The sequence below is a fragment of the Prunus avium genome, chromosome 2, assembly GCF_965620075.1.
Source record: "Prunus avium chromosome 2, drPruAviu1.hap1.1, whole genome shotgun sequence".
NCBI classification, from domain to species: Eukaryota; Viridiplantae; Streptophyta; class Magnoliopsida; order Rosales; family Rosaceae; genus Prunus; species Prunus avium.
Window position 1 is genome coordinate 7,914,409 of NC_142285.1, and position 13,398 is coordinate 7,927,806.

Consider the following 13,398-nt stretch of genomic DNA (forward strand, 5'->3'; position numbering starts at 1 on the left):
CTGTGAGTAATCAAAGTGTTTGGTAAATTTATATCAGAAGTGCTTTTAGTATGTATAATGACCGAAAAGGTCATGGTGATGAAACAATTTGTTTTTTTCTTCATTCTTTTTGTATTTTAAAAAAAAGAAAACAAACTTAACTACATAATTTTTTTTTTTTTTTTTTATTTACACTTTTTTTTTAATCAAAAAATGTAATCTACAATTAGCACACATATATTACCATAAAATTATAAATTAGTATTGTAACAAAAGTAGTTCTAAATATTGTTATATTAATAATAACAATGTGTTTTGAGGGCTTCAGAGAGGGTTAACATAACAAATATACAAAAAAAATTCAATTTTAACATGCCCAAATAGATCACTACAATATAAAAGAAGCTAATTAGATGCATTCATTAAACTTGTAGCGATGCTATTTCTCAATGCTTCCATCTCTTGTGTTCCATTGTCATGAAGACTATGAAGTTCTTGTTGTACATCAACATCCTCACCTATCTCTTCACCTAAGATATCATTTGAAGCATCAAAATATCTACCACAACCTGCTAAGACTTTTTCACAGACAATGAAATGTGAATGATAGAGAAGCAAAATTCAAGAAAAGCAAAGAAACAAGAATGATGATGTAGTGAGTCATATCAGTCGTCCAAAACCCTTTGTCCTCTTTATGTGAACCACATTTTATTTAAGTTGGCAGTAGACGACAATTTAGATTCCAAAACATGTATTGGGTTCTAAGGAGGATAGTGGGATGATAGTTACATAAACTGGATGCAACATAAACTGGATGATAGCTCCAGCATAAGAAGGAAACTGGATGCAACATAAACTGTTTTTTCTTCAGTCAGAAAGACCAGTTCTCCAACACAACACCATAGAGCATGAAAGCAAAGATGGCTTCTTTGATTTGTAGCCAATAAAATGAACAAAATCAGGCAACGTCAAAATTTTCTTTCTTAATCAATCAGGACATTTGGGAGAAGGAGAATTCCAACTTAAGATTTATTCCTTGGAGGGAACTGATTGAGAGTAGGCTTTGTATCATATACACTAGTGGATGAAAAGGAATGCTCATGAAATTACTGAAATTAAAAGGTTACTGAATTGGTTTTAGGCAAAGAAAAAAGAACTACAAAACCAAAATCAGACAGCTCCAAAATTTGTATTGGTATCCAACTTGATAATGCACATCAACAAAAATTAAATCAGTATGTTATGGAGGTCTAATCAGAGAAGCATATATAAATCAAATACTGTCGAAGGGAGTGCCAAAAAAAAAATCAAAAAGCAATTGACAGAGCTGCTGAAAAATTTATATATAACCAGATTGGCCTACCGGGTTTTATGCATGAGATTTTGGAATTGTACCAAACTGTACAATGAGTAAATCTATGAACAATGATGGTTGGGTAATCTACAGAAAAAAAGCATCTAGGACATACATGTTTCAGAGAAAGAGAAACAGAGAGAACCAATTGAAAACCCTAGACCAAGCTAGGGAGAAAAAAAAACCTTGCCAAAAAGCAAGGAGAGACAAACCCAGTACAAAACTAGGAGCAAAACTCTCTCTCTGTCTCGCTGTCTCTCTGTCTCTTTCCCGTGTCTTCCCCCTATAACCCCAAGAACACAAAGCCCCCAATCTCATAGAAACCAAAAAAAAAACCTAATTTCATAACATATATAAACCCAAAAATCATAAATGTAATGAAAAGATGAACTCACTGATGAGTAGCTGATTGTTGTTAGCAATGGATTGTCCTTGATTGCGACTGGAATTGAGATGCAGGAGGAGGAAGAAGAAGAAAAGTGAGAAGAGCAGTCTGTGAGAGTGAAGGTCTGAGAGAGAGTGAAGGTCGCGAGATCTATTATGTGAGAGGGTCAAACGTTGTCATTTTGTAAAATATTTAGGGGCATTATAGGAATAATGAAAGTTTCATTAATCAAATAACTGGCTGTTTTTTTAAGCAGATTTTGAAAGCTTGCTATTGGCGACTTTGAGTTTTCGCTTTTTATGATGGGTGTTTTTAAAATAAGCGTGTTTTTTGGGGTTTACCAAACAGCCAACTCATGCCAAATTTTTATTAAAGTTGCTTTTTAAAAAAATTAAGCGCTGCCAAACGCCATCTAACACGAGTTTAACCGTGTGGGTCCCCACGTTACAAAAGCACTTGTCTTTTTGCATTAATATTCTCACTCGAAGACTCCCAAGTCAATGATACTGAGAGCAACATAAATCTCAACTTCTCAACAGCCAAATCCTTTGCTGCAAAACTTGCTCAAATCTGAACTCAAGTCCAAATCCTTTGCAAAGAATCGAAACATGGCTTTGGTTGGAGAGGCTATTCTCTCTGCCTCCGTGCAGGTGCTGTTTGACAAGATTGGTTCCAGCGAGTTCGTGGACTTGTTCCGGAGAAAGAAACTGGACGAGTCGCTTGTGAAGAAACTGGAGATAACGTTGTTGAGCCTTAAAGCGGTGCTTAATGACGCGGAGGAGAAGCAATTCCTGAACAGCTACGTGAAAGAGTGGCTTGATAAGCTTCAAGATGCTGTCTTTGATGCGGATGACCTTCTGGATGAGATCAATGCTGAAGTTTTGCGATGCAAGGTGGAAGCTGAATTTCAAACCGTCACAAATAAGGTGTGGAACTTCCTCCCTACTTATCTTAATCATAATTATCAAGGCATGAATGGTAGGATTCAAGAGTTGCTTGAAAGGTTAGAGCACCTTGCAAAGCAAAAGGATTTCCTTGGGCTGAGAGAAGGTGTTGTTGGGGGGAAGATTTCACAAAGAACTCCAACAACTTCCTTGGTGGATGAATCTTGTGTGTACGGTAGGGATGGAGATAAAGAAAAGCTGATGAAACTGTTGTTATCTGATGATGCAAGCGACAAGGATGTATCTGTCATCACCATAGTGGGAATGGGCGGGGTTGGCAAGACAACCCTTGCTCAGCTCCTTTATAATGATGACAAAGTGAAAGAGCATTTTAATCTTAGAACTTGGGCTTATGTTTCGGAAGATTTCGATGTTACTAGGGTAACTAAAACTCTACTTGAGTCAGTCAGTTCAAAAACTTATGATAATAAAGACCTGAGTTTTCTTCAAGTTGAGCTAGGACAACAAATAAAGGGCAAGTTTATTTGTGTTGGATGACCTTTGGAATGAGAACTATGGTGATTTGAGTCTCCTACAACGTCCTTTTGCATCCGGAGCAAGGGGAAGTAGGGTTATTGTGACAACACGGAACAAAAGTGTTGCATCTCTCGTGCGCACCGTTCCAATTCACTATTTGAAACAGTTGTCTGATGAGGATTGCTGGTTGTTACTTTCAAAACATGCCTTTGAAAATGGAAACTCAAGTGCACATCTAGAGCTGGAAGAAGTTGGTAAGAAAATTGCTTCTAAGTGCAACGGTTTACCATTAGCTGCAGAGACACTTGGAGGCCTCTTACGTTTCAACACAGATTATGAGGAATGGAATAACATATTAAATAGCAATATTTGGGAGCTACCCCATGAGAAATGCAACACAATTCCGGCTTTAAGATTGAGTTACCATTATCTCCCAACTTATTTAAAACGATGCTTTGCTTATTGCTCAATTTTCCCAAAAGGCTATGAATTCCAAAAGGAAGATGTAGTTCTACTTTGGGTGGCAGAAAGTTTAATTCCACAAGCTGAGAGTGAAAAAAGAATGGAAGAGCTCACTAAGAAATACTTTGATGACTTATTATCACGGTCATTTTTTCAAAGATCAAGATATGTGAAATCACAGTTCACAATGCATGATCTCATCAATGACTTAGCTATGTCTGTGTTTAGGGAATCCTGTTTGAGATGGGAAGGGGGCGAATCACATGAAGTTTTGAAAAGAGTTCGACATTTGTCGTATGCTAGAGGGCACTTTGATTGTGCTGCGAAATTTGAGCCATTATATGAGGTTAAGAATTTGCGAACCTTCCTACCTCTAAGATCACACATGTCTCCGCGTTATGTAAGTAAAAGGGTTTTACATGAGTTAGTGCCATCTCTATTATGTTTACGGGTGTTAAAGTTGTCAAAATATAATAATATTGTTGAGTTACCCAATTCTATTGGTAACCTCATTCATTTGCGCTACTTGAATCTCTCTAATACTGGAATCAAAAGGTTACCTTCCACAGTTTGCACTCTCTACAATCTACAGACATTACTATTATCATATTGTTCCTCTCTAATTGAATTGCCTACAGACATGAGGAAATTGATTAACTTGAGGCATCTTGATTGTAGTGGAACACGAATTGAAGAGATGCCGGTGCAAATGGGTACACTAAAAAGTTTGAGAACATTGACTACTTTTTTTGTGGGGAAATCTAACGGGTCGACTATTGGAGAATTGAGGGAGTTGTCTCATCTTGAAGGAAAACTTTCTATTTTGAAGCTTAATAATGTAGTTGATGGTAGGGATGCCTGGCGAGCTAATTTGAAAAACAAGAAAGATCTCAAGGAGTTAGAGTTGGCATGGAGCTCCGAAGATGCCGATCATTCCGAAAAGGTGAGAGATGTACTTGACAAGCTCCAACCTTGCATGAATTTGGAGAAATTGACAGTCAAACTTTATGGTGGGACCAGCTTCCCAAACTGGTTGGGAGACTCTGCCTTCAATAAAATAAAAGTTATGCACCTCAAAGACTGTCATTATTGCTTCGAGTTGCCACCGCTTGGACAGCTACCTGCTCTTAAGGAGCTCGTCATATGTAAGATGAAATTTCTTAGGACGTTAGGTCCTGAGTTGTATGGTCAGCCATTTCAATCGTTGGAGAGGCTGGAGTTTACGGAGATGGCAGAGTGGAGGTCCAGACTTTCCTCATCTCCAGGAGCTAATTCTAGAAATGTGTCCGAAGCTGAGAGGAAGCTTGCCTTGTGATCTGCCTTGCTTGAAGAAGCTTAGCGTGGAAGGGTGTGGAGTTTTACATGATCAAAGGGCCACTGCTGCTACTAGTACTAGTACCAATCTCAACTACAATTCTCTTCAAGAATTGAAAATAGAAGATGGATGCCAAACAGGTCTGTTATCATTACTAGAGACAAAACTCCTGTCCCGACTTAGGATTATAAATTTTAATGACATACAATGCTTGCCCAACATCAATCATCTTCAAAGTTTGACTCTCTGGAATTGTCCAACCCTGTCGTCGTTCCCTGAAGATGGCCTACCCACTTCGTTGACTTCACTTAGGATATACAGTTGTAGGAGATTAGAATTCCTACCTCATGAGATGTTGGCCCAATTAACATCGCTTCTCTCTTTGAGTCTAGTGAATAGCTGTGATTCAATGAGGTCCTTCCCCTTGGGCATTTTTCCCAAATTGACGACACTTGATATTGGCAATTGTGAGAATCTGGAATCGCTTTGCTTGATTGAAGAAGAAGGAGCGGTTGAGAATCTAAGTCATCTCAATCAATTGGATATCTTCGGGTGTCCAAATTTGGTGTGTTTTTCGCAGGGAGGATTGCCCACTCCCAACCTGACTCAATTGGACCTCAGCAGATGCGATAAGTTAAAGTCATTACCTGAACGCATTCACACCCTCACAGCCCTTGAAGCATTGTGGATAAGGAATCTTCAAAATATGGAGTCAATTGCAGAAGATGGGGGTTTGCCTCCCAACCTCCGAGATTTGAGCATTGAGAATTGTGAGAGACTGAGGGCTTCATCTTCATCAGTGGGAGACTACTGTAACTGGGGTTTGCAAGCACTTGTCTCCCTTGAACAATTTACAATTGGTGGCAGGGGAAGTGATGAAATCTTGGAGACGTTGCTCAAGCAACAGCTGCTCCCTACCACTCTTCGCTTTCTCAGGTTCTCTTCATTATCAACTCTGAAATCTTTGGATGGAAAGGGACTTGCACACCTTACTTTTCTTCGAATTCTATCTATTAATTGTTGTAAGAGTCTGGAATTCCTGCCAGGAGAGGCACTTCAACACCTCACTTCTCTTCAAAGGCTAGTAATTAGTCGGTGTGACAATCCCCAATTCCTGCCAGGAGAGGCACTTCAACACCTCACTTCTCTTCAAAGGCTAGAAATTAGTTATTGTGACAATTTCCAATTCCTGCCAGAAGAGGATCTGCCGCCATCTCTTTCTTATCTGAGCATCTACAAATGTTCCGGCCTGGAGAAAAGGTATCAGAATAAGACGAGACAAGATCATTGGGCCAACATATCTCACATTCCATGCATCAAGATAAATGATGAAGTCATCATATGATGATATGACCTCTCTCTTTCTCACATAGAGACAAACAAACTCTAGTCAGGTATGTACTTCAAATAACCGCTTTAACTGCTTTTCTTCTAATTCAATACAAAAACTGAAATTCACTATCCAAATAATAGTCTTGATCTCTTGGACTACAGGGGTTCAAGAGATTTGTGGTCACATTCAACGGTTCACTCACTCTTGCACTCCTTTTAAGAAACTTTTTTGAATCATTGGATTAATAACTAACGGTGGGTGACCACAATCTCTGAACCAAAATACACATTTTAAACTATTTTTATGTCCACAATTTTGCATCCAATTAACCTTTACAGTTGCATCAAATGCTTCTTCCCAGATCATGCTCGCTCTCTGTTGTTCAGCACTTTTTTATTATTATTTAATTCATATTCATTTTTGAGTTATGACCATAGGCACACTCTGTTTAAATTTCGTTCATGTATTGTTAGGATGTTTAGTCTCTGTTTTGAGGTTGTGTTAACTTGTCCCCTGTTTTATCAAAAAGAAAAAGTTTTGATCGATACTTAATGCTTATTTTGAACTGAAGAAGCCTACTTTTAACATAGGTACAATGGCAAAAAAATCTCAGAGAATCAATTTCTGAATAGTTCATGTATTTCATGGTGCGAATTTTATTTTTATTTTTCCGACAATCGAATATTTGAAGAATATATGCATTATTTTTGTCATCTCAAGTGCACAACCTCTAAGACGTGCTTTTGACGTTTGTAAGATTGTTCTTCTATTTGTTGTACCTTCTAAATATAAAAATCAGTAGTAACAAAAACAATCTCTTACCAGCGGTTATTGTATTATCTTACATACTGCCATGTACCCATCTCCCTGGTCTAGCTGCTGCTTCATTACCTAGTAGCTTTATCTATATGATTGTGTAGATATGCATATAATATCTTATCTGCAAATGAATTTTTTTTTTTCTGTCCAACAAATCATTCCTTCAGCTACAAAGTTCCATTTGATGAGACTTGAAATGTTGGATGTGTACTTGCAGATGTTTGGAGGTCAAAGCAACTTATATAGGCAACCAGGCCCGAGGAGAGTTTACCATTGTATATGGATTTTTGTTTTTCTACAAACAAATTGCGGCAAAGAAGGGGAAGGAAATGTTGTCAAGGTGGAGCTCTTGCAAGAGACCAGCATTTGGACAATGTGGTAAACGGATCTCAATCTAACATAACAAGCATTACTGTCCATTCATGATTAGGTAATCTTTCATCGTAAAATTCCTTTCCCTACGTAATAACTTGAAAACATCATTTATGAGTTTCCATGCTTGGATGAAAATGTGTACATATGTATGATTAACCTGTGAGAGCTCAAGTTCTAGGACAGATGACGTTGAGGAAACTCCATGCTTGGTCTTGAACAATACTATGATTTTCCTCCGGTTTGGAATCACAGAAGTATTCCTTATGCAATGAATATTAATGCTGCCCACTTCATTAATGACTTGTTTATTTAGAAGAAACATTTTTTATTGAAAAAAGATAGTAAAATACCACAGAAGTGAACAAGTACTCGTCCACCACAGAACAGGAACAGAGCTGATCTTAAGAGAAATACAACTATAAGAGCTTTAACAAAGAAATTATCCTTGAGCTGCCTTCCATCCCTGAATTATGATCAAACCAATGCTCAAGGTGAAGATAGGAACCTCACCCTATTCGGAAGCTCTTCCGTCCCCAACCCCTTATAATTGTCGAAAACCCTCCTTTTCCTCCCCTTCTGATGTTAGCTAACTCACTCCAGCCTTCCTGAATAATACATACCACAAATTTGAGATACTGGGCAATAAACAAACAATTGGTCTGCACTCTCCCTGATTTATTTTGCTTCCCCGTTATTGTAATAGATAACATCCATGCCTTCTCATCTGATTTACTCATTTGCCAGAGTGGGAGGAATGAAGACCAGAAGGCCGGTGTCCAGATTTTCCTCATCCCAAGGAGCTGACTTTAGACAAGTGTGGGGTTCTACATGATGAAAGGGCCACTACTACTCGTAACATGGACTACTTATCTCTTGAAGAATTAGAAATATATGATGGATGCCCAGGTCTGTTCTCGTTACTAGAGACAAAGTTCCTGTTCGTGTTCCTATTTGATACGATGCCATTTCCAATTCAAACTTTTCAGGTAGCTTAAGAAAGTATTACACAACTAGATGTTTATAATTCAAGTTCAAAACAAAGCACAATTGGGTTCACATAAATCTACCTAATTTCCATGCCATTGATTATTTCTAACAAGCAACTGAACCTTTGCAGAAGATCTGATGCTTCATTATAACATTTGATAATTGAATATGCATCTTTCAGTGTCGTCCCCTTCACTGTTTCCCTTTTAAGTTTTTAACGTATCAACTAGTCTCTCTCATATCTATTTTCCTGTACATACTTGTTGGTTGGAAATTAGTTTTCGGAAGCTACACGAGTTGGGGTTAACTAGAGAAATTAGTTTGTTCATATTCTAAGATGAATCTAACGATCCAATTCTTAATGTCTTGAACTTAGGAGTATTTTGTTGAGCTAAGATATGCATGAAAATGGAAAGCAATCGAGTTAAAATCCTTTTCATTATTCCATGTTTATCTTGTCTAATAATTGGATTATCATTTGTTAGATTTATTTTTATGAAGCTGCAATAATTAGATTTAATTAAAGTCTGTAGAATTAATTTCTCCTTCGGATTTAGGAGCATCTAGTTGAGCTGAGGTATGCATGGGAAGTGAAAGCACTCAAGTAACCGTCCATATTAAAAAGCTATTAGAAGAAGCAGGCTTTTCGAAATTTGATCTGGAACAGAGTGGGAGAAAACAAATGAAGGTAAGGCTTGTCTTTGTTCTTTCTCTGCGCCTTTAACTTCTGAAGGACTCTAAAACGTTACTTGCTCAAAATGGAACGACAGCTATAGTTCATTAGCATTTTCTTTTTCTGTAAAAAAGAATCTTGCCTTGAATTGCAAATTTGATTTTATTGGTATTAAACTTAATAAATTCTGATAATTCTGTCACTTTGTTTCTCACTGGGGCTGGTCCTTATCGGTATCCAAGAGCCTGCTGATCACAACTTATGTCTGTCTAGTCTCAAATGCTGAGTTATTAGTCACTCTGCGATAACATGCCTTCTCATAAACAGTTCTCATTTGCAGGTTTCTTTCATGTCACTGCCCGAGGAGAGTTTACTGTTGTATATAGATTTTTGTTTTTCTACAAACAAATTGTGGCAAACAAAGGGGAAGGAAATCTTCTCCAGGTGGAGCTCTAGCAACAGACCAGCATTTGGACAATGTGGTGAAGAGATCTGAATCTAGCATAACAAGCATAACATGTCCATTCATGATTAGGTAATCTTTCATCATAAAATTCCTTTCTGTAGGTAATAACTTGAAAACGTTATTTATGAATTTAATTTGAGATGGATGAAAATTTATACATACTTGTTGATTGGAAATTAGTTTTCAGAAGCTACATGAGTTGGGGTTAACTAGAGAAATTAGTTTGTTCATTTTCTAAGATGAATCTAATGATCCAATTCTTAATGTCTTGAACTTAGGAGTATCTTATTGAGCTGAGATATGCATGAAAATGGAAAGCAATCGAGTTGAAATCCTCATTGTATAGCTATTAGACTTGGCTTTTCAAAATCTGATGAGGAACAAAAGTATGAGAAAACACGTGAAGGTAAAATTCTGTTGATCCTTTTCTGTGCCTTTCACTTCCGAACTACAGTTCCATTTCATTAGAATTGTTTTCTTTGTTGTATCTCTAGACTCTCTTGGTAAGATTCCCAATGGGAACTACCCCAACTTGACCCAATTTGGCATGCATTGTGTATTTTGAGATTTCAAGGTAACTGCTGCTAATGGAAGAAAACTAAAGCGTATTGCATGCTCTTTTAAGGTAGAATGACCTTATCATCTTCCAACAAACTCAAGAAATGCATGCTCTGATGAGTTGAATTTTAAGATTTCGAGAAGGAATGAAAGCTGTAGAAGAAAACATAGGGCTGAGATCTCTCCAAGGTATTGCTCCACTCTCTCACAATCTCTGTTCCTTGTATTATGAAGCTTACAAGATTACTAATTACTGACCATCATCACATGATCTTGCAGGTGATTGTGGGGAGGTTTGCCAATTGACCTTAGTGAAATCAAAAAACAAATGTAAGTTTGCTTTTATATATTTGAAAGTTGGCACCTTTGTTTATATTCTTAGCACTAGACCGTTGCTCGGAACGACCCCCACACAAACAACACCCAAAAATAGAAAAAAAAACAATCTCATAGTTATCATAATAATATGCTTTCTATTAGCTCTTTGATCGGAGCTATCTTGTCCTGCAGATAGTTCATTTGTGTTTGGAGGGGCGGCCTTCATCTGATCTGACCGCATGGAAAAGCTCTCTTTGTGTTGATGAAGAATTCTTCATCTCAAACAAGATAAACTAATGTTAAACCCTGGGGGGCACATCTTCGTTTGGTTTTCTTGCAAGAAAACGTTATCGGATGATGATGATGCTGTTGAAAGTTACTTTCTATGTAATGCCATATGCAGCCAGTTTGTTGGCCTTTGTCTATGAATCCTTCAAAGACAGCCTTGGATTGTGTACTTAAACCTGTTAAAGCTCGTATTGTTGAAGTTCAATTTCCTCTTGTCCCGCATTGAAAGATTATAGCTTTGTCTATGAATCCTTCAAGGACAGCCAGTTTGATACCGATTGTTGTTTCCAACAAAAGCTTTGTCTCTACACATTATAGCTTATTCGTCGAATGTTACATATACTCAATGTTTCCATACATTTCAAGAATTTTGACAAGCGAACGGTCGTTGAAGTTCAATATGAAATCTTTTGAGGTTGTCTATGCTATGGGATGAGCTGCTCATGTTACCATTATTTACACGTTCTGTTTTTATAGATTGTTATGACCCTTCTCTTCCTTGTTTCCATGACAAGCATAATAGTGGCCTCCACTTAAGTAAATTAGAAGACACTTTGGAGTTGGGATATTAAAAGTAGAATGCACTCAAAATTAAAATTGTTGTGCATGGAACTAAATTGACACTGATTTTATTTTATACCTTCTCTTTCTTATTTCCATGAGTGAATGTATGTTTTGCTTGCTAACGCTCAACAATTTTAAGACAAATGCTATATGATTATACCAAAGTTTCAATTTGTAGAAATGTCACCTGAACTTATACTATAGTTTCAATTTGTCACTTGAAGAAAAATTTAAGAGAAATGTCACCTTAATTTTTCAAAATTCATGATTTATCGTCTGACTTTAACACCATCCAATTTTCCATATATTTTTAAGGGTATTTTAAACATGGGAAATTCATTATAACAAAAATTGTATATCTTTTAAACAATTAAAATTGAAAAAAATAAATAAATCGCCTTCCCCCATCCCTTGTGTGCCACCGGCAGCTCCAACTAACCTTGCCCACCTTGAAATCCATTCCCCCTTCCCTCTACCCTTTCCTCCTCTCTCTACTATGGCACACCTACCTTTTACACACAAATTCCCTTAGCCCACCCAAACTGAGTCCACCTTCTTCTTCTTTTTTCTTTTTAAAATTTTTAGACATGCTCAATGAACACCATAAAAAAATTTAGACATGCTCAGAGAGAGAGAGTGGGAGGAGAAAGAAAGAGACGGGAGAGGGAGGAGAGAGAGGGAGAGACGGGGGAGGACAAAGAGAGAGAGACGAGAGAGGTAGGAGGTAGAGAGCGTGGAGACAAAAAAAAAATTATAAAACTATAAAATTAAATATTTTTAATAATGTGCCTACCAAATAGATTTTTGTGGCTTTGGACTTAAAATTTGTTTTTTAATTTATAAAATTAGATCCAGATAAGATACCAAACACACCCTAAGCATGTCATAAGTTTTTATTTTGTTCCGAAGAAAAAGAAAGTTTTTTTTTGGTTGGTTTGAGTTTTTATTTTTATTATTGTTTGCTTACCGACTACGCTTGAATTAAAGGAAAACAAAAATAGAAAAAGGAAAACAAAAGCTTACCGACTAAGCAAAGATAGATACTCAAAGGGACACGTGTTTGACACGTATACAAAAAGATTCCGAGCAGCGAAAGATATAAATTCCCATCTGTCTTACAAAGTGTCGGAGACCCAAACACAAAACAAAAGCAGATGAAATTGAAATCGGAATCTTCTTCTTCTTCCTCCTCCTTGTGTCTGTTTATGCAACTCATCTTCTTCGTCCTCTTACCTTTCCTCGCGTTCTCATCCTTCGCAGAAGAATCAAATCCCTCCCATTTCCAAAACATGGCCACTCCCGGCGGAGTCCACGAATCCCATGGCTCCCAGAACAGCCTTGAAACCGAAGACCTCGCTCGCTTCGCCGTCCAAGATCACAACAAGAAGGAGGTCTTTACTCTTTTTTGCCTTTTAGTTTCTTCAATATTATGCAGGAATTTCAATTAATTAGATAATTAAGAAATTAATTGAAAATTGTGCAGAATGCTGTGCTTGAATTTGTGAGGGTGGTGAAGGCGAAGGAGCAAGTGGTTGCTGGCACTCTGCACCATCTGACGATCGAGGCCATCGATGCCGGAAAGAAGAAGCTTTACGAAGCCAAAGTCTGGGTGAAGCCTTGGATGGGATTTAAGGAAGTGCAGGAGTTCAAGCACGCAGGTGAGTGCGAGGAAACGCCGTCGTTTACCCCTTAATGAAAATTGAATCATTTTTATTAAAATTAGTTTAGGAACTGGAATTATGATTGGCTAAATGAACATTTATGATACAGTCCTATCTTTATCATTCTATAAAGTCCACCAACATTTATTATTAATATAATTCTATACTTCTCTTGTAATTAGCAAATTTATCTTTATCATGATCAGAGCCCAAGATTGAGTTAACCTTGTAGTCAGTCACATGTGTGGAACGGATAATTGTGGTTTAAACAGTCCCCATTACGATGCATGTGAACGGGATCTTCGCAATATTCTACACTCGATGCATGTGAACGGGATCATCCAATTGACGGGGGGCTTGTGAAGAACGAAATGCAAGTTGGTTTGCAATTCTCTTTGTTTTTTTTTAGTCAATCTGTTGTAGTTGCCGGTTTCGGAATG

At 37.4% G+C, this 13,398-nt stretch overlaps 1 protein-coding gene, 1 long non-coding RNA gene and 1 pseudogene across 4 annotated transcripts; 2 read left to right on the forward strand and 1 right to left on the reverse strand.

Annotated features, from left to right (window-relative positions):
* Positions 1 to 255: 255 nt before the first annotated feature.
* LOC110767201 (uncharacterized) lies at positions 256 to 1,981 on the reverse strand. The gene is made up of 2 exons (XR_002528271.2): positions 1,729 to 1,981; positions 256 to 557 (listed from the first exon to the last, which is right to left on the reverse strand). It is a non-coding gene; the product is annotated as an uncharacterized LOC110767201 (long non-coding RNA).
* Positions 1,982 to 2,220: 239 nt separating this feature from the next.
* Positions 2,221 to 11,139, forward strand: LOC110767202 (putative disease resistance RPP13-like protein 1 pseudogene; annotated as a pseudogene). Its single transcript, XR_002528272.2, has 9 exons — positions 2,221 to 6,310; positions 7,286 to 7,498; positions 8,188 to 8,349; positions 8,988 to 9,118; positions 9,444 to 9,638; positions 9,848 to 9,975; positions 10,064 to 10,316; positions 10,407 to 10,457; positions 10,638 to 11,139. The product of XR_002528272.2 is annotated as a putative disease resistance RPP13-like protein 1 pseudogene (transcript).
* A 1,203-nt stretch (positions 11,140 to 12,342) lies between these two features.
* On the forward strand, positions 12,343 to 13,322 carry LOC110745156 (cysteine proteinase inhibitor-like). Of its 2 annotated transcripts, XM_088249154.1 has the most exons (3): positions 12,343 to 12,688; positions 12,781 to 12,955; positions 13,165 to 13,322. In XM_088249154.1, exons 1-3 carry the CDS (start codon positions 12,452 to 12,454, stop codon positions 13,188 to 13,190), a joined length of 438 nt encoding a protein of 145 aa, XP_088105280.1. In that variant the 5' UTR covers positions 12,343 to 12,451; the 3' UTR covers positions 13,191 to 13,322. The 2 variants fall into 2 exon arrangements, with proteins under 2 accessions (XP_088105280.1, XP_021800930.2); XM_021945238.2 differs by lacking the exon at positions 13,165 to 13,322 and having other exon boundaries at positions 12,345 to 12,688; positions 12,781 to 13,156.
* The last annotated feature ends 76 nt before the right edge of the window (positions 13,323 to 13,398 follow it).

What these genes read in the sequence shown, in the direction of transcription:
- LOC110745156 (XM_021945238.2), top strand. Translation starts at nt 12,452, where the DNA reads ATGAAATTGAAATCGGAATCTTCTTCTTCTTCCTCCTCCTTGTGTCTG. An exon ending in AAGATCACAACAAGAAGGAG is followed by an intron (nt 12,689 to 12,780) that starts GTCTTTACTCTT and finishes AAAATTGTGCAG; the next exon opens with AATGCTGTGCTTGAATTTGT.